Source organism: Oncorhynchus gorbuscha, linkage group LG08 (assembly GCF_021184085.1).
Source record: "Oncorhynchus gorbuscha isolate QuinsamMale2020 ecotype Even-year linkage group LG08, OgorEven_v1.0, whole genome shotgun sequence".
In the NCBI taxonomy this organism is placed as follows: Eukaryota; Metazoa; Chordata; class Actinopteri; order Salmoniformes; family Salmonidae; genus Oncorhynchus; species Oncorhynchus gorbuscha.
Genome location: NC_060180.1, coordinates 67,191,563 through 67,212,741, shown reverse-complemented (window position 1 = coordinate 67,212,741; position 21,179 = coordinate 67,191,563). Strand labels below are relative to the sequence as shown.

The 21,179-nt window shown below is 42.0% G+C and overlaps 1 protein-coding gene across 3 annotated transcripts in view; it reads left to right on the top strand.

Annotated features, from left to right (window-relative positions):
- The first annotated feature begins 10,200 nt into the window (after window positions 1–10,200).
- LOC124042071 (UDP-N-acetylglucosamine transporter-like) overlaps window positions 10,201–21,179 on the top strand; it is a 28,507-nt gene continuing 17,528 nt past the window's right edge. Inside the window, exon 1 of one of the 3 annotated variants that reach the window (XM_046360392.1) lies at window positions 10,201–10,692. In XM_046360392.1, the coding sequence (XP_046216348.1) occupies window positions 10,675–10,692 (18 nt within the window). In that variant the 5' untranslated portion in view covers window positions 10,201–10,674. The remainder of the gene's footprint in view (window positions 10,693–21,179) is intronic. The other 2 variants (XM_046360390.1, XM_046360391.1) reach the window with 2 other exon arrangements.

Below are 21,179 nucleotides of genomic sequence, written 5' to 3'. Positions count from 1 at the left end.
AATCGATATGCTGATAAAATTTAGGGAGTCTTGTTTTCAGATTAGCTTTGTTAAAATCCCCAGCTACAATGAATGCAGCCTCCGGATAAATGGTTTCCAGTTTGCAAAGAGTTAAATAAAGTTCGTTCAGAGCCGTCGATGTGTCTGCTTGGGGGGGGATATATACGGCTGTGATTATAATCGAAGAGAATTCTCTTGGAAGATAATGCGGTCTACATTTGATTGTGAGGAATTCTAAATCAGGTGAACAGAAGGATTTGAGTTCCTGTATGTTTCCTTCATCACACCATGTCCCGTTAGTCATGAGGCATACGCCCCCGCCACTCTTCTTACCAGAGAGATGTATGCGTGGAGAAACCCGTTGGCTGCACCGCATCGGATAGCGTCTTCCCAGTGAGCCATGTTTCTGTGAAGCAGAGAACGTTGCAGTCTCTGATGTCCCTCTGGAATGCCACCCTTGCTCGGATTTCGTCAACCTTGTTGTCGAGAGACTGGACATTGGCAAGAAGAATGCTGGGAAGTGGTGCGCGATGTGCCCTTTTTCGGAGTCTGACCAGAACACCGCCTTGTTTCCCTCTTTTTCGGAGTCGTTTTTTTGGGTCGCTGCATGCAATCCATTCCGTTGTCCTGTTTGTAAGGCAGAACACAGGATCCGCGTCGCGGAAAACATATTCTTGGTCGTACTGATGGTGAGTTGACGCTGATCTCATATTCAGTAGTTCTTCTCGACTGTATGTAATGAAACCTAAGATGACCTGGGGTACTAATGTAAGAAATAACACGTTAAAAAACAAAAAACTGCATAGTTTCCTAGGAACGCGAAGCGAGGCGGCCATCTCAGTCGGCGCCGGAGGTTCTGAGACATTTGTAAGCTAACCATTATAGTGGGCAGCCACCTCCTGGAAATCAGAGATGGAGATATAGATCATTTTACTGTCCTTTTAAGTACTTTTGGGTGTAAGGGAAAATGTATGGAGTAAAAATAAAATTTTATTTAGGAATGTAGTGAAGTAAAAGTAGTCAAAAATATGAATATTAAAGTACAGAAAACGACTTACTTTAAAGTATTTTTACTTAGTATTTCAACATTCTGGCTTGTAAGGAAAGTTTTTGCAGTGCTTAGTTTCAGGCCTTGTAAACAGAAAGCTGGAATCACAGTCTGATTTATCAGCCTAGGAAACAAGCACCTAGGTTGCTTAAACATCATACTGTGTTACCATGGGTACCCCATGGATATTCAGTCTGAAATAAGTTGTGTTAAAAAACACGCAAGAATCACTACAAGGAAGAATATTAAATAAATATATATTTACACTTTACCGGTTGGTCCTTTTGAGGATAGGAAGTGGAGAGAAAATATCTACAGGAATGTATTGTTTACCGGACGTTTGCGGTGCAGTTAGGTTCTGTAGTGGTCATTCAATCTTCTCAGTAACAGTTGGATAATGGGACAATTCGGAGTACAGTAATATAATAATAATAATATATGCCATTTAGCAGACGCTTTTATCCAAAGCGACTTAGTCATGTGTGCATACATTCCACGTATGGGTGGTCCCGGGAATCGAACCCACTACCCTGGCGTTACAAGCGCCATGTTCTACCAACTGAGCTACAGAAGTGCATTTCTCATTCCTGGATTGAGGTACGTTTATCTCATACCGGCTCTATGGTGTCCTAATATACACTGGAAGAACTGTCTGGTGGTTATCAGACAGCATTATGGGGTTCTCTATCAAAAGCGCAACCTTTAAAAAATATATTTTTATGTTGCTAATATATGGATGGATCTCTGTCGACATTGAGGCTATCATTAAAGATAATCCTATCTGTGCTATCATCTAACTCAAATGAAGCCTGTAGGTTAGCCAGCAGATCTGACCCACTTGTTTACAGCTGCACTAGTCTTGGACAGCCTTCCAGTGTATATTAGGACAACATGGAGCCGGTATGAGATATGGCCTCAAAAAGGTACCTCAATCCAGGAATGAGAAATGCACCGTACTCCGAATTGTCTCATTATCCCAACTGTTACTCCGAGAAGAAAAAAAAGTAGCAGTATTTCAATCTTCTCGATGGAGCAATGTGGATAAAGGTAAAATTTAGTACAGTAACATATCCCATACCTACATTGAGGTTTGTTTTCTGACCCATATCTCGCTCTGGCTCCACAGTGTCTTAATGTAACTATGATTGCGTTCAGACCCCAGTTCAGCTCAGTGTAAACAAGCGTAATGGTACTTGGGTCGGTATCTTCTGGAAACTACAATGTGCAAAAATGAATACAACATGTAACAATTTCAAAGACTTTACTAAGTTACAGTTCATATATGGAAATCAGGCAATTAAAATAAATTAATCAGGCCCTAATCTATGGATTTCACATGACTGGGAATACAGATATGCATCCAATGGCTAGCTAGTTAGCGAGGTGCGTGCTAATAGTGGTTTAATTCGTGACGTCACTTGCTCTGAGACTTTGAAGTAATTGTTTCCTTGCTCTACAAGGGCTGTGGCTTTTGTGGAGCGGTAGGTAATGATTCTTCATGAGAGACAGTTGTTGATTTGTGCAAAGAGTTCCTGGTTCAAGCCCAGGTAGGGGCATGGAGAGGGACGAAAGCAAAATTGGAACATTTCTGGGATATTTTATTTCAGCTCATGAAACATGGGACCAACACTTTACATGTTGTGTTTATATTTTTGTTCAGTATATATGTAAAATCCACTGGTGAATAAATGTGTAGAGAGCAGAGATTAGACTTCATGATGACATGGACCTAATGTGAGAGACTGCTACACTGCAGACAGACAGTCAATGTTAACATGCCGATCCAGCAGGTGTAAATCAATTTAAAGTTTTATTGAGGCCCAAGTTCCAAAACAATATGAAGAAAAAGTTGACTGAAACCATAGACATCACATCATTGTATCTGTCCCATTACGGTGTCTGTGAGAGTATGGGCAGTGCCATTGGCAGAGGCCATCTCCATTTTGAAGTAGTCAATTTTCTTCTGACTACTTGAGGGGCAGGTAGTTTGAGCCAAGTGTACATAAAGAACCTCAGAAAGTGCCCCCAGGAATACATCTCTCTACTTTTGCATCTCTGTTGACAGAGCAGACTGGTCTCAGACTAGACATAACATAGTAAATGTGAATCTGAGACACTTAACTTAGTATGATATGTTACGTTTGGTATGCTTACATAAGACAGAAGGTTACTTAAGGCAAAAACGCAAACGTCTAGCAACCCAAAGATTGCATATTTGAATCTCATCACAGACAACTTTAGAATTTTATCTATTTAGCAACTATGCAACTATGCAACTACTTTTTAGTTACTTCAACTACTTAGCATGGTAGAAATCTCTTGTCCTAACCCTAACCCTGTCTTCTAACCTTAACCCTAACCTAGCTAACATTAGCCAGCTAGATAACGTTAGCCACGATTAATTGGAATTCAGAACATTTCATACACTTGGCAAATTCGTAACATAGTGTACAAATTTCAATTTATAACATATATACGAATTGTAAGTCGTAACATATCATATAAAATGGATGATGTACATCTACAAATTAATGCATACCATACAAAGGGTAATTTATCATACTAAATGGAATGTCTCGAAATGTACATACAGAATAATACGAAATGCTCTGAGACCACATTGGAGCGAGAAATGGGGCAACTATCAAGTCTTTATGCCTGAAGTCTGCAAGAGTGAGACAAGGAGAGTGAGAGACACTTATTCGAATGAGTTGTCCGCATCATGTTCCCCCGCTCACCTCTCCAAATGAATCCTACCACAGGTAAAGTTGCGACTGCTTACCTTCATTCTGAACACGTTTGGGTCAAGATTGCGCGACAGCAAGTAACATTACACTTCTAAAGAAGTGAATAAAGTAATGAAGTTTATCTGCAAGTCTTACAGCTTATAATGTTGTTACATTGTGTTTACAATATTGTCACATTGTTTGCTACATTATTATGTTGTGACATTGTCAGGATTTGGCCAGGGTTGTTCCGGTTTTTGGTCACTAGATGCCCCCATTGTGCCTTTTGACCTTTTGTTTTCCCTTGATCCCCATTATTATTTGCACCTGTGCCTCGTTTCCCCTGATTGTATTTAAACCCTGTTTTCCTCTGTTCTTTGCTCTGTGTTTCTGTCAGGACCCGGTTACGAACCCGGGTCTCCGGAGTGAGAAACAGTCACTTAACCAACTGAGCCACGAATATTCGGCAGAACCCAGAAGATGAGGCAGACACAGCAGTACTTGAGACGGTGTATTTAATGAAGTAAAAAGTGAAGTTCTTCAGGAAAACATGTAACTCCACAACCTCAAAAGGAATCCTACCAGAACAAAGGTAATCCTCCAAGACAAAAAAGTTAAATCCACAAGGTGGAAGGTAAAGCACAAAAAGCCTCAAAAGATACTCAAAAAACAAACAAACAAGAACAAAAAAAACAGAATTCCACAAGAGAGTCCACCGGGATCAACAAGAGTTCACAGAGTACTAGGGCTGGGTGCTAACATACAAACACAGAGCAAAGAACAGAGGAAAACAAAGGGTTTAAATACAATCAGGGGAAACGAGGCACAGGTGCAAATAATAATGGGGATCAAGGGAAAACAAAAGGTCAAAAGGCACAATGGGGGCATCTAGTGACCAAAAACCGGAACAACCCTGGCCAAATCCTGACAGACATTGTGTTGTTTCGTGGTGTTTCCAGCTACATTGTAGGTTATTCAGAATGTTACACTGTCGACTACAGTCACAGATTGAGAAGAACCGTTGCTACAGTAACATGTAGCCTAGCCAGGACGTTTTGCAGATAAAAGTTTCAGCCTACAGCTACAATTCTACAGATTGTGGAATTAATATTTTGTTTTGGCCTTAATTCAAGTGAAGAAAAAATAACTTTAAATCAAACAAAGTGATAGCGACCCAGTTACTGCAACATATCTTTTAAAAAATAGAGAGAAGTAACGTTAGAGAGCTGCCAATTGGGGTCTAGTGGAAGTAGCTGCTATGCAACCAACCACGTTTGTTGGAACATTTGGTGTTAGTTATATAACAGTCGAATGTCCCAACAAGCTGGTTTGGTTGCATCATGGCTAAAGTGGAAGGAGCCCCCTGAGACCCTTTCAGCCATCCAAAAAGAGTAAGATGAAGCTGCACTGAATGTCTCCCCTATTCTTTTTATGTTGGGCCTTCACCTCTTGGTTAACGTTACACCTATCAGGCTCATTTTCTCAGGTCTATCCTCTTTTACTCAATCGGATTTGTTCTCTGATAACATTTTGTGGCAAGATTAATATTTTTTTTCAAACAAACTCCCATCAAAGTCAATAGGTGCACTGTTGATATGTATACCCCATTGCTCTTAGAAAATAATCCACATCAGCATTTGGATTTAGGTTTCTCTTCTGCCCTGAATATACAGGTATGTGACAGGCCCATAGGTAGTTAGCAGTAGCTCTGTACTCGTGACATAGTTAAACAATCTTGTTTGACCGGTTTTTGTTCAGTCATAGTATAGATCCTGGCAAACAAATACAAATGACTTCAAATTCAGAAAAACGTCTTCCACTTCCTTTGCTTGTAGAACCTATGTGTCGGGTGTTCTTCCTTTCACGTGCGTGTGTGCGTGAGTGTGCGTACATGACTGTCTCTGTCTGTCTGACTGTCACTGTCACCCCAGTAATTGAGTGAAGCCTATGTTTGGGATGATCTGAGGGAGACACTGCCAAGAAATCAACCTGTTTGCATCTGTGTATGGGATGAATTACCAACAAGATTTTCAGTGGATTTTAATAACACAGTGGGGCAAAAAAGTATTTAGTCAGCCACCGATTGTGCAAGTTCTCCCACTTAAAAAGATGAGAGAGGCCTATAATTTTCATCATAGGTACACTTCAACTATGACAGACAAAATGAGGGAAAAAAATCCAGAAAATCACATTGTAGGATTAATTTATTTATTTGCAAATTATGGTAGAAAATAAGTAAAAAATCACACCAGATACTGACATGTTTTCTGATCCACACCCCTACCTTAAAAAAAGGTATCTATATTTCAAGCCATGTGAAATCCAAAGATTATAATTAATTTAAATTGACAGATTTTCTGAAACTCTTTGAAATTGTTGCATGTTGCGTTTATATTTTTGTTAATTGTAAATTCCTTTGCTGTGATGATTTATTTGATTAATTCTTGTCTTTCACTTTTGTCTCACAACCTATTTAGCTTTCCTGTGTTCTGCTCCCATTCATCACCTTGCTGCAGTTTGAACTAGCCCCTGACCTCACTATTTCGACATCGGGACCATGTCTTTTTTTTGTGGATTTTGTCTGACACAGTCTAGTGCATTTTAGAGTTGAAGAACACCAGCTACAGACACATGTGCTTGTTTGTATCACAACACAAGGCGAGACCCAGATGCAGACACATTTATTATAATTCAAGGGATAGACAAAAGGCAGGTTGGGGACAGGCAAGAGGTCATAGTCAGAGCAGAGTCCAAAACGGTACAGGGCGGCAGGCAGGCTCGAGGTCATGGGCAGGCAGAGTGGTCAGGCAGGCGGGCTCAGAGTCAGGACAGGCAAGGGTCAAAACCAGGAGGACGAGGAAAAAGAGAGACTAGGAAAAACCAGGAGCTGAGAGAAAACCGCTGGTTGACTTGGCAAACAAGACGAACTGGCACATACAGACAGAAGACACAGGTATAAATACCCAGGGGATAAGTGGGGAAGATGGGCTACACCTAGAGGGGGGTGGAGACAAGCAGAAGGACAGGTGAAACGGATCAGGGTGTGACAGTTCGAGCATCTTGAAGACTAAATTCAATGTGGAATCAGTTTAACTGGTGACAAACAGATCATTTTACTATGGTAACATGTAGTGGGGAGAATTCCAGTTGTCCCTGTCAGAAGCCAAGCTTTTGCCATAAAGTTCTCGTCTCTCGACCACACAAGTTTTAGATTGCACTTGGCTAAGGCACTCGTCTCTCTTGACATCAGTCATCTACATCTACTCAGTTTTTCACAATTCCTGAAATTGAATCCAAGTACAAATTCCCTGTCTTAGGTCAGTTAGGATCACCATTTTATGATAAGAATGTGAAATGTCAGAATAATAGTAGAGAAAATTATTTATTGCAGCTTTGATTTCTTTCATCACATTCCCAGTAGGTCAGAAGTTTAGATGCTACCAAATACTAATTGAGTGTATTGCCTTTAAACTGTTTAATAACTTGGGTCAAATGTTTTGGGTAGCCTTCCACAAGCTTCCCACAATAAGTTGGGTGAATTTTTGCCCATTCCTCCTGACAGAGCTGGTGTAACTGAGTCAGGTTTGTAGGCCTCCTTGCTCACACACTTTTTCAGTTCTGCCCACAAATTCTCTATAGGATTGAGGTTGAGGGCTTTGTGATGGCCACTCCAATACCTTTGTTGTCCTTAAGCCATTTTGCCACAACTTTGGAAGTATGCTTGGGGTCATTGTCCATTTGGAAGACCCATTTGCAACCAAGCTTTAACTTCCTGACTGATATCTTGACACCATGCTCCCCCATGGTGCTATCTGTTTTGTGAAGTGCACCAGAACAGAACAGATAGCAGCAAAGCACCTCCACAACATGTTTTATGTTTTACTAGGCAAGTCAGATTCATCCTTGTTGAGCGGCCTTTCAGGTTATGTCGATATAGGACTTGTTTTACAGTTGATATAGATACTTTTGTACTTGTTTCCTCCAGCATCTTAACAAGGTCCTTTGCTGTTGTTCTGGGATTGATTTGCACTTTTCGCAGCAAAGTACATTAATCTCTAGGAGACAAAACGCGTCTCCTTCCTGAGCGGTATGACGGCTGCGTGGTCCCATGGTGTTTATACTTGCATACTATTGTTTGTACAGATGAACGTGGTACCTTCAGGCATTTGGATATTGCTCCCAAGGATGAACCAGACTTGTGGAGGTCTACAATTTTCTTTCTGAGGTAGGCTGATTTCTTTAGATTTCCCCACGATGTCAAGCAAAGAAGCACTGAGTTTGAAGGTAGGCCTTGAAATACATCCACAGGTACACCTCCTATTGACTCAAATTATGTCAATTAGCCTATCAGAAGCTTCTAAAACCATTACATAATTTTCTGGAATTTTCCAAGCTGGTTAATGACACAGTCAACTTAATGTATATATACTTCTGACCCACTGGAATTGTGATACAGTGAATTATAAGTGAAATAATGTGTCTGTAAACAATTGTTGGAAAAATGACTTGTGTTATGCACAAAGTAGATGTCCTAACCGACTTGCCAAAACTATAGTTTGTTAACAAGACATTTGTGGAGTTGTTGAAAAACGAGTTTTAATGACTCCAACCTAAGTGTATGTAAACTTCCGACTTCAACTGTAAGTTAGCATTTCACTGTTAGTATACTCCTTTCGTTTACAAAGCATATGACAAATAACATTTGATTTGGTCAACACCAAAAAAATGCATTTTGGGTAAACGTGTCTTTCAGTATAAACTGCTCCGCAACGTAGCGTAACGGTCAAGCGAATTGAACCTCTGGCCTACAGTTGATCAGACTAATATTATTATAGTTATCTGATTGCTACCGTTCAGGTAGGCTGCTACAACATTTGTGTAAAGTGTTTTTGCTTGTGGCGCTCTGGAGTTATTTTCTTGTTTGCTTAAATAATATTGGATGGAAGTGGATGCACCATGCCCGACCTGTGATTTCCGTGAATCTGATTGGTAAAGACACACACGCACTCACGCACTCACGCACTCACTCACGCACTCACGCACGCACTCACTCACTCACTCACGCACTCACTCACGCACACACACACTGCAGCACTTTTAGCAGATGGGCATAGAGCGCGAGTTGACGAATGACGAAGGCAAGTCAGTCTAAAAACAGTAGGCCTACTTTGCACATTTTTTTCAACATTTTTGTGTTCAAATTATGAAACCAAATTAAACAAATGTGCTGGGGTAAATGCCTGCTTACCATACATCACCCACTGGGCACACACTGGTTAAATCAACTTTGTTTTCACATCATTCCAATTAAAACGAACGTGGAATAGACGTTGAATTGACGTCTGTCTGTGCCCAGTGGGCATTGTCATTCATTTAGACTCATGCTTAATAATTCACAAAAAGGATTCTGTGTTCACTTACAAAGTATCTTAGTGAACACAGTGTGCAGTGTAATGCCTTTTGGGAATAGGTGTGTGAGTGTGTAACCGTTCAACTGTGTGTTCATTGGATCCTCAGGGCTAAGCCACCGGAGTGAGGGAATGTGTGTTTACATCCAGGGTTCCTATGAAGACAGAGTGGTTGTGTGTGTGTGTTTTTGCGTGTGCACATGCATGTGTGTGTGAGGGCGCATGTGTGTGTGCGTGTGAGTGAACCCATGTGTGTGTGTACGTGTGTATGAAGGGCGGCTTTCTGGCTACCCGGTGCTCTGACATCCCCACACCCTCCTCCCCTTCCCGGTATACACACACACACACACACAGCGGGATTGTGTGGCACCTCCCCACTAGCAGCAGCTTGAGAGTGTCTACACAAGAAGGCTAGTGTGTTGTTGCGTTGTCACGTCTCTGCTCTGCTCTTTCAGCACTTTCCCTGCACCCACGTTACCTACTCATTTACCTAAAGTAGCAGCCGTAACATACATGCCTGAAAGTAGATCCCCTTCATACTGGTCTTCACGAATATATCAATGGAAGAAAAAAAAATACTTTAAAAGGTGTAATATGTAGAAATCGCTCTGCCATTTCCTGGTTGCTAAAAACAAGCAATAGAGAATAGAGCAAATAGAGTGTAGAACATCAATGTACTAAATCTAAACTAATATCTTAGTTTAGATTTATTGTGTTTTCAGTTGTTTGAAGTTGGTGTACAACGCCAAAACCAAAAGATGCAAAAACTTAACTTAAGAACAGGAAGCATAGAAATCGCCAACATATAACATATCTACAGCATCTTAGACTTGCTTTCAGTGTGAATGACAGATCTATATCACACATTATGGTAATTTGGTCGGGTTGCCCAAAAAGTTACATATTGCAGCTTTAAGGTAATAAGTACAGTCAATCAATCCCAAAACAGGTTAGTGAAGGGGCCGATGGCAAAATGCTAAACTGGATGAACAGGAAAAGTCGTTCCAATCAGATACATGTTTATTTGAAGCACTCAGCAGAAACCCGAAGACTGTTGCACGGGAGCCTGAATAGAATTATAAATTCCTTTGCATTGTGTTGATGTGGCAAGTCACAATTAGCTTTTTGAAAGTCCTATATCTTGAAAGCTTTATTTCTGAAATGCAAAACATTTTGGCACTAAATCAACAGTGGACTAATAGTTTTTGAGTGGATTTTTCCTTTAAGAGCTGTGCCTGCCTGTGAGTGAGCCTATGGCAGGCCCAGTCAGGATGCATAAACGTTGACAACTTTTCAGCAATTTGACCTAGCTCTTGCAACATTACTGAATTTGCTTCTCCCATCTGGCTCTCCAGTCACTGAGCGCTAACACATAGGAAGGAGTGGCATCCTGCCTCTCCAAGGGGACCTGGCTGATTTGACCTCCAGGAGCCACATTGCCTTCTCAGCCGTCCCGCTATGGTTTGTCTTGTTTTATTGGTTGGGGAGTGTTATGAGTTGCTCAGAAAAGGTAGGTTGGATAAATTGGACATGTTAGTGAAAGCACATTGTGGTCTTTTCTTGGTCTTGAGACTAAGTGGGCTTTGGCTCTTATGTGTGCATGAGGTTCAGTAAAGGCATGGTCAGTCATATTAAGCTTTGTATTTCAGACAGGCTAGTCCATTCATCTTGGTTGTCTTATCTGTATTTGGGCATTGTCAGTGTATTTGTGTTAGTAGCAGTAGCGTGTAAAATCAGTGGTGAAGTCAAGCCAGAAAAAAGCCATATTACATAAGTATTAAGCCCCCTTGACTTTTTCCAGATTTTGTTACATTACAGCCTTATTCTAAAATTGATTAAATAAAAATAAATCCTCAGCAATCTACACTCAATACCCTATAATGAGAAAGTGAAAACAAGTTATTAGAAATGTTTGCATATTTATAAAAACATTTAAAAAACGATACCTTATTTACATAAGTATTCAGACCTTTTGCTATAAGACTCAAAATTGAGCTCAGGTGCATCCTGTTTCCATTGAACATCTTTGAGATGTTTCTACAACTTGGTTGGAGTCGACCTGTGGTAAATTCAATTGATTGGACATGTTTTGGAAAGGCAGACGCCTGTCTATATAAGATCCAACAGTTGACAGAGCATGTCAGAGCAAAAATCAAGCCATGAGGTCAAAGGAATTGTCCGTAGAGCTCTGAGACAGGATTGTGTTGAGGCAGGGTACCAACACATGGGGAAGGGTACCAACACATTTCTGCAGCATTGAAGGTCCCCAAGAACAAAGTGGCCTCAATCATTCTTAAATGGAAGAAGTTTGGAACCATTGAGACCGGGTAATCTCTGGTAGTGAAGTGAGCTGTATCATAGTCCTGTCACTGCTTCACTCCCTGGCTACGCTGATGCTCTTCCTCCACGACAATATCCGTCTCTGGGGAAGGGTACCAACACATTTCTGCAGCATTGAAGGTCCCCAAGAACAAAGTGGCCTCAATCATTCTTAAATGGAAGAAGTTTGGAACCATTGAGACTTTTCCTAGAGCTGGCCGCCCGGCAAAACTGAGCAGTCGGGGGAGAAGAGCCTTGATCAGGGAGGTGACCAAGAACCCGATGGTCACTCTGACAGAGCTCCAGATTTCCTCTGTGGAGATGGGAGAACCTTCCAGAAGGACAACCATCTCTGCAGCACTCCACCAATCAGGCCTTTATGGTAGAGCGGCCAGACGGAAGCCACTCCTCAGTAAAAGGCACAGGACAGCCTGCATGGAGTTTACCAAAAGGCACCTAAAGATTCTCAGACAATGAGGAAACAAGATTCTCTGGTCTGATAAATCCACAATTTAACTCTTTGGCCTGAATGCCAAGCGTCACGTCTGGAGGAAACCTGGCATGTGTTTCAGTGGCAGGGATGTTTTTCAGTGGCAGGGACTTGGAGACTAGTCAGGGTCGAGGCAAAGATGAATGGAGCAAAGTACAGAGAGATCCTTGATAAAAACCTGCTCCAGAGTGCTCAGGACCTCAGGCTTGGGCGAAGGTTCACCTTCCAACAGAACAACAACCCTAAGCACACATCTAAGACAACGCAGGAGTGGCTTTGGGACATCTTTCTAAATGTCCTTGAGTGGCCCAGCCAGACCCTGGACTTGAACCCGATCGAACATTTCTGGAGTGAAGCAACGCTCCCCATCTAACCTGACAGAGCTTGACAGGATCTGCAGAGAAGAATGGGAGAAACTCCCCAAATACAGGTTGTAGCTTGTAGCGTCATGCCCAAGAAGACTCAATGCTGTAATCGCTGCCAAAGGTGCTTCAACAAAGTACTGAGTTAAGGGCCTGAGTACTTATGTAAATGTGATATTCCATTTGTTTATATTTTTGTTTGCAAAAAAAATACAAAAATAAAACTGTTTTTGCTTTGTCATTACGAGGTATTTCGTGTAGATTGAGGATGGGGGAAAAAAATTGAATCAATTTTAGAATAAGGCTGTAACGTAACAAAATGTGGACAAAGGCGTAGGGTCTGTATACTTTCTGAAGGTACTGTATATACAAAAGTACGTGAACACCTTTTCAAATGAGTAGATTTCGCTACACCCATTGCTGACAGATGTATAAAATCGAGCACACAGCCATGCAATCCCCATAGACAAACATTGGTAGTAGACTGGCCATACTGAAGAGCTCTGTGACTTCCAACGTGGCACCGTCATACAATGCCACCTTTCCAACATGTCAGTTTGTCAACTGTAAGTGCAGTTATTGTGAAATGGAAACGTCTAGCAGCAACAACGGCTCAGTCGCGAAATGGTAGGCCACACAAGCTCACAGAACGGGACTGAAGCAAGTAAATGTCATCTGTCCTCGATTGCAACACTCACTACTGCATTCCAAACTGCCTATGAAAGCAACCTCAGCACAATAACTATTCTTCGGGAGCTTCATGAAATGGGTTTCCATGACCGTGCAGCCGCACACAAGTCTAAGATCAGCTTATGGAATGCCAAACATCGGCTGGAGTGGTGTAAAGCTCACCGCCATTGGACTCTGGAGCAGTGGAAATGTGTTCTCTGGAGTGATGAATCACGCTTCACCATCTGGCAACCTGTCGGACGAATCTGGGTTTGGCGGATGCCAGGAGAACACAACCTGTCCTAAAGCATAGTGCTAACTGTAAAGTTTGGTGGCGGTGGAATAGTGGTCTATGCCTGTTTTTCATGGTTCGGGCGAGGCCCCCTAGTTCGAGTGAAGGAAGGGAAATTTTAACGCTACAGCATACAATGGCATTCTAGATGATTCTGTGCTTCCAAGTTTGTGGCAACAGTTTTGTTCTCTTTTTTGTTCTCTATTGTTCCTCAAGTAAGGCCGAGGCTGATGACATCACCAATTCCCATCAGACCAACTCCTTGAATGCCCTACTCCTTTAAGTTTGTAATTGTGTCTAAATGCTTGTGCTGAATGTTGTGCTGAAAATATACAGTACCGGTCAAAGGTTTGGACACACCTACTCACTCCAAGGTTTTTCTTTTATTTTTACTATGTTCTACATTGTAGAATAATAGTGAAGACGTCAAAACTATGAAATAACACATGGAATCATGTAATAAAATATATTTTAGTTTCTTCAAAGTAGCCACCCTTTGCCTTGATGACAGCTTTGCACACTCTTGGCATTCTCTCAACCAGCTTCATGAGTTATTCACCTACCTCAATTAACAGGGAGTCACCTCGATTAACAGGGAGTCGAGGGAGACTCTGCCAACAACACAGGTGTCACGAGTGTTTACTTGTGTCACATTACACTCTTTTATTCAGAGGTCTTGTCTGACAAGCTGTGAATATAACAAGTGAACAGTGAATTCAATTATTTTTGGAAATCACTAAACCATTGCAATCACATTGCTTGACATATTATGATACCACCATTCCTCCTTCTGGTAGGTCCCGGCATCTATTCATGATCCGGGAATCAGCCTGGCACCCAACTGTGCACTCTGTCTAACCGAAAAACAGGGTCATCATCCCTTAATTATTAACATAATGTAGCTCAAGAAATATCAATCTTGTTTGGGAGATAATTCTATGCTTCAGAGATGTAGACTGACTGGATCCAGATTGGAGTCAGGCCTGTGACGCCATTACACTATGTAACCAACTGTGACATGTTCGCTATGGCCCTGAGTTGGTTTGGGTTTGTTGCTGCCATGTAGTACACTGTTATAGTCAGACATAAGTTAGTTAGTACCACAATAGCTGTATCCAATATGTATTTGTGCCCTGGACATGGGTTGCACCTCAGGGGCTAATGTGACTGTTTCGTCCCAAATAAATAAATACATAATACTGTTTTATTGTCACATACACAAGATAGCTGCAGTGAAGTGTGTTGTTTTACAGGGTCGGCCATAGTAGTAGAGCGTCTCTGAAGTAAATGATGGTTAAGTGCCATGCTGAAGGGCACATTGACCTTTTTCACCTTGTCGGCTTGGGTATTCGAACCGGCGACCTTTGGCCCCACACTCTAACCCAGGCGTGACAAACATATGGGCAGGGCGTCCAATCCTGTAAAAAACAAACATTAAATCATAATAGTAATACAAAACATTGTGGAGGGAAATGAACTCAATATACTTTAAAATGACTAAAACCAAATCGTAACTGTGTAGAAATAATAATGGACATATAGTCATACAGTTTCTTGCTCGCTAACAATCCGTAGACAGTCAGGGAGCGTATAAAATGTTTTTTTAAATAATGGACCATTTTTTGCAAATTTTTATAGCAAGGGAAACATTACAAAAATTCAGTCCGGGCCCTCTGGACCTCGTTGAAGACCGAATGCATATTACACTAGACCCTGGTGTGGAGTCGACACCCCTGCTCTAATCAATATAACTTATAGTGTCATGGAAATACCATGGCATCGCTAAAGTAGGCAAATAATTAGTAGGGAACAACTTTGCCATATTATGATGTTGTCAAATTGACTTCAGAGAGATGGCAATGTTGTCATTACTGTTACTAGTAAAGTTTTTCAAAAATAGCTAGCAATGGTAATGTTAGCTAGCTAAAATATGGTGGTCTCCTTAATCTTAGCTGGCTAAAGTTATACTGCCTCTACAGTCAATCTGGCAACAGAAGAGCGATTTCCACGTGGAGCTTGGCAAAAGGGGGCATGAATTGTTGACAATTGTAATCCAAACCTCACCTTAATTTACTTGCTGTGACTCACTCAGGTTCTAAACTCTGTGTCAGACAATATTGACTTCATGACTAAAATTATCCTATTTACACTTACACTAGAATAAATGTTTCACCCATGTTGATGACACATGGGTTGTTTCCAAAGGGATTAGTTGGTTTTTAGAGGCAGTCATTCTTTAAACCTCTAAATTCAAGGTTTACTTTAGTTCCCTTTTAATTGGTCTGTCTCAAGTGTAGAGTGCCCATAATGCATTATCATCGCATCCTTGACTAGACTACTTAATAACGTTGCCTTAGACAAAATTCATAAGACTAATTTTCACTTATAGAACTAAATCCCAAAGTATGTGGTTATCCGTTTCACATATGTCCATGTGCTTTTACGGGGAAAATATAAAGGAGATCTGTACAATATCCAAGTAAATGCCAATAGAAAAAAAAGCTCAAACAAATGCAGCTTGTGTATTGTCCAGGTTCAATGTTTGACTTGGCTGAAGTTGGCTAGCTAGTAAGTGACAAGAACGTTATTGATTCTATTTAGAACGAACAACCACTCCTTTTGCATAGCTGGAATGGAAAAATAATTATTGACTTGGTCGTGCCTGTAGCAACGTGACCAAAATAACAAACAAGCAGATTTTTATCTGAACTATATATTCTGGTGGAAGAATGAAATTGTATGAATTGACTTTATCAAAATAACATTTCAATTAAAATATGTAATTCATTGCTATTTTAATATGTGTTGGCAACAGATTTCTAAAAGCAACAAGGCATGCGAGGCAGTGTTATATCTTGAATACAGTCACCGGTAAATGGGTTGACAACACCATTTACCTGTGAGTGTACTCATGATACATCACTGCCTATTGTATTACTTATTCTCAAAAGTTCTGCCTACAATAATTTCTTGATTCAACGGTTAGAGTGAATTCGAAATAAGTGGGGCACTTTTTGCATTTCTGTCTTCTGTAACCTCTTTCAACATCTAGCCCAACACATGATACCTTTCTGAAATATTATAAATGTTTCCTAATCACACAAAATTGAATTGGCATTGGGGTACAATTAGGAATGTAATAATGGTGGCCCAGTGCAGTGGATCCCAAATGTAAACTGGATGTCTTTCCTCCATTGGAAAAGCCTATAAAACTTTACCACTGTAGCTACTCCATGCTGTCCTACATTAGCTTAGCCTCGTCGGAACCATCCTGATCTTGCGAGCTTACATTCTGTTTTCACAACATGGATACAGTTTGGCCACAGCCAGATTCAAACTGTTTAAGCCCCTCCCTTCCGTTCACCATGTGGCCGGACCAATCAGTGTCCTCTGATAATCTGTGGAGGTAGTTTAGTTGATGACAACAAGTGGTATAAAGTACTTAAGTAAAAATAGTTTAAAGTACCAGTTAAGTATTTTTGGGGAGTATCTGTACTTTACTTTACTATTCATATTTTTGACAACTTTTACTTCACTACTTCCCTAAAGAAAATATTATACTTTTTACACATTTTCCCCGACAACCCAAAGTATTAGTTACATTTTGAATGCTTAGCAGAACAGAAAAATTGTGAAATACATTGGCTATCCTTAAATTTTAAAAACAAGAAAAGGGTGCCGTCTGCTTTGCCTAATACAAGGAATTTTAAATTATTTATATTTTTACTTTTGATACTTAAGTATATTTAAAAACAAATACTTTTAGACTTTTGCTCAAGTATTATTTTACTGGGTGACTTTCACTTTTACTTGAGTAACTTTCTATTAAGGTATCTATACTTTTACTCAAGTATGACAATTGGGGACTTTTTCCACCATGATCAGATTCAAACCGTTTAAGCCCCTCCCTTCCGTTCACCGTATGGCTGGACCAATCAGTATCCTCTGATAATCTGTGTGGGTGGTTTAGTTGGTGATAACATCGAAGTCGAAAACCATAACAATAATGAGGAGTAAATGCAATGAGATAACAATGAGGCCAGAGATAGCCAGACTTGTAAATTGGGCTAAGGAACAGAAGTTGGGTTCTCTGAAAAACACAAACAATGCGTGCTCTGCAAGCCATACAGTGGATGAAGGTGCACCAAGTGCGTGGTGAATGGATAGACGTTGTTATGGACAGCAAGGAAGAAGGAGCCCCATGCGACTGGGGTCAAGAATTGTGACTTGCTTTCCTCTCCAGAGCAGAGAGCCCTTGAAAGGAGTGGTAACTGGAGTGGCAATAAGTCTGTGACATCCACCGTTTGGTGCGACGCAGACCAGGTGGAGAGCGTGGTGAAACTGTGAAGATACTGTCTGTACTACTGTACTACTGAGTTTTGATGCCAGATAAAGTCAAGTTACGATGTGTCAGTTATCCCTTGAGAGCTTTTGTCCCGAATCCAATACCGTGTTTTAGGTGTCATGTGGAAGCAGTGTGTAGGAGGGAGATTTTTAGATGTGAGATGTGTACAGGAGGACATGAGACAAAGGAATGTGTAGTGTCATTGGGAAACGTGTGTGTGTGTGTGTGTGTAAACTATAGGGGTAGCAATGGTGCTGGAGATCTGAGGTGTCCGATGAGAGAAAGGCAGGTTGAGTTTGCCAGGATCAGAGTAGTACAGAAGGTGCCGTATGTTGAGGCAGTGAAGAGAGTAGTAGAGGAAGATGGGTCCAGGGTGAGGGATCCTAAGAGGACAGCGAGGATCTTTGTGAGTAGGTCGAGACCAATAGAGAGTGATAGTATGGTGTGTTTTTTTGGCGTTCATGGCCATGTAACGTAAATCACAGAGGACAGATGTTGTGGTGGCAGCTTCAAAGAAGTACTTGGGTGTATGAGATTTTACTGCAGAAGAGTTACAAGACGTTTTGAACGGTAGTGTCCCATCCTCCCAGGCTGCTGGCCTGGAGTAGGATCATATGGGGCCAAAGTAGTGGAGGCAAGCAACACTGAGGCATGCATGAGAACATCAGCTGTTCAGGACGACTGTGTGATCACGTTCTCCGTAGCCGATGTGAGTAAGACTTTTAAACAGGTAAACATACACAAGGCTGCGGGACCAGACGGATTACCAGGACGTGTTCTCCGGGCATGTGCTGACCAACTGGCAGGTGTCTTCACTGACATTTTCAACATGTCCTTGAATGAGTCTGTAATACCAAAATGTTTCAAGCAGACCACCATAGTCCCTGTGCCCAAGAACATTAAGGCAACCTGCCTAAATGATTACAGACCCGTAGCTCTCACGTACGTAGCCATGAAGTGCTTTGAAAGGTTGGTAATGGCTCACATCAACACCATTATCCCAGAAACTCTAGACACACTCCAATTTGCATACCGCCCAAACAGATCCACAGATGATGCAATCTCTATTGCACTCCACACTGCCCTTTCCCACCTGGACTAAAGGAACACTTATGTGAGAATGCTGTTCATTGACTACAGCTCAGCGTTCAATACCATAGTACCCTCAAAGCTCATCACTAAGCTAAGAATCCTGGGACTAAACACCTCCCTCTGCAACTGGATCCTGGACTTCGTGACGGGCTGTCCCCAGGTGATGAGGGTAGGTAGCAACACATCTGCCACGCCAATCCTCAACACTGGAGCTCCACAGGGGTGCGTGCTCAGTCCCCTCCTGTACTTGTCATGTTTTGTCTTAGATTGTCTTGTCATTTTGCTTTTTCCTCTGTTCATTTTCCCCCTGCTGGTCTTTTTAGGTTCGTTCCCCTTTTTCTCTCTCCCTTCCTCTCTCTCTTCTCTCTATCGTTCCGTTCCTGCTCCCAGCTGTTCCTATTCCCCTAATCAATCATTTAGTCTTCCCACACCTGTTCCTTATCTTTTCCCCTGATTAGAGTCCCTATTTCTTCCCTTGTTTTCCGTTCCTGTCCTGTCGGATCCTTGTCTATTGTTCACCGTGCTGTGTCTGTGTTTCGCCCTGTCGTGTCGTGTTTCCCTCAGATGCTGCGTGGAGAGCAGGTGTCTGAGTCTGCTAGGTTCAAGTGCCTTCCCGAGGCAACCTGCAGTTCTTGATCGAGTCTCCAGTCTGTTCTCGTCATTACGAGTGGAATTATGTCTTATGTTTGTAGAATTACTTTACTGGATTAAAGACTCTGTTTTCGCCAAGTCGCTTTTGGGTCCTCATTCACCTGCATGACAGTACTCCCTGTTCACCCACAACTGCATGGCCAGGCACGACTCCAATACCATCATTAAGTTTGCAGACGGCACAACAGTGTTAGGCCTGATCACAGACAACAAAGAGACAGCTTATAGGGAGGAGGTCAGAGACCTGGCCGTGTGGTGCCAGAATAACAACCTATCCCTCAACATAGCCAAGACTAAGGAGATGATCGTGGACAACAGGAAATGGAGGACCGAGCACGCCCCCATTCTCATCGACGGGGCTGTAGTGGAGCAGGTTGAAAGCTTCAAGTTCCTCTGTGTCCACATCAACAACAAACTATCATGGTCCAAACACACCAAGACTGTCATGAAGAGGGCACGACAAAGCCTATTCCCCCGCAGGAAAATAAAAAGATTTGGCATGGGTCCTGAGATCCTCAAAAGTTTTTACAGCTGCAACATCGAGAGCATCCTGACTGGTTGCATCACTGCCTGGTATGGCAATTGCTCGGCCTCTGACCGCAAGGCACTACAGAGGGTAGTGCATACAGCCCAGTACATCACAGGGGCTAAGCTGCCTGTCATTCAGGACCTCTACAACAGGTGGTGTCAGAGGAAGGCCCTAAAAATTGTCAAAGACCCCAGCCACCCCAGTCATAGACTGTTCTCTCTACTAGTGCCAAGTCTAGGACAAAAAGGCTTCTCAACAGTTTTTACCCCAAGCTATAAGACTCCTGAACAGGTAATCGAATGGCTACCCAGACTATTTGCATTGTGTCATCACATTTTATGATGACACAATATCACATTGTATGATTTTGAAGTAATTAATATGCATTTTATTGCATGACATAAGTATTTGATCACCTACCAACCAGTAAGAATTCCAGCTCTCACAGACCTGTTAGTTTTTCTTTAAGAAGCCCACCTGTTCTCCACTCATTACCTGTATTAACTGCACCTGTTTGAACTTGTTACCTGTATAAAAGACACCTATCCACACACTCAATCAAACAGACTCCCACCTCTCCACAATGGCCAAAACCAGGGAGCTGTGTAAGGACATCAGGGATAAATTGGCAAGCAGCTTGGTGAGAAGGCAACAACTGTTGGCGCAATTATTCGAAAATGGAAGAAGTTCAAGTTGACAGTCAATCACCCTCAGTCTGGGGCTCCATGCAAGATCTCACCTCGTGGGGCCTCAATGATCATGAGGAAGGTGAGGGATCAGCCCAGAACTACACGGCAGGACCTGGTCAATAACCTGAAGAGAGCTGGGATCACAGTCTCAAAGAAAACCATTAGTATCACACTACGCTGTCATGGATTAAAATCCTGCAGCGCACGCAAGGTCCCCCTGCTCAAGCCAACGCATGTCCAGGCCCGTCTGAAGTTTGCCAATGACGATCTGGATGATCCAGAGGAGGAATGGGAGAAGGTCATGTGGTCTGACGAGACAAAAAACTCCACTCGCCGTGTTTGGAGGAAGAAGAGGTATGAGAAGGATGAATACAACCCAAAGAACACCATCCCAACCGTGAAGCATGGAGGTGGAAACATCATTCTTTGGGGATGCTTTTCTGCAAAGGGGACAGGACGACTGCACCGTATTGAGGGGAGGATGGATGGGGCCATGTATCGCGAGATCTTTGCCAACAACCTCCTTCCCTCAGTAAGAGCATTGAAGATGGGTCGTGGC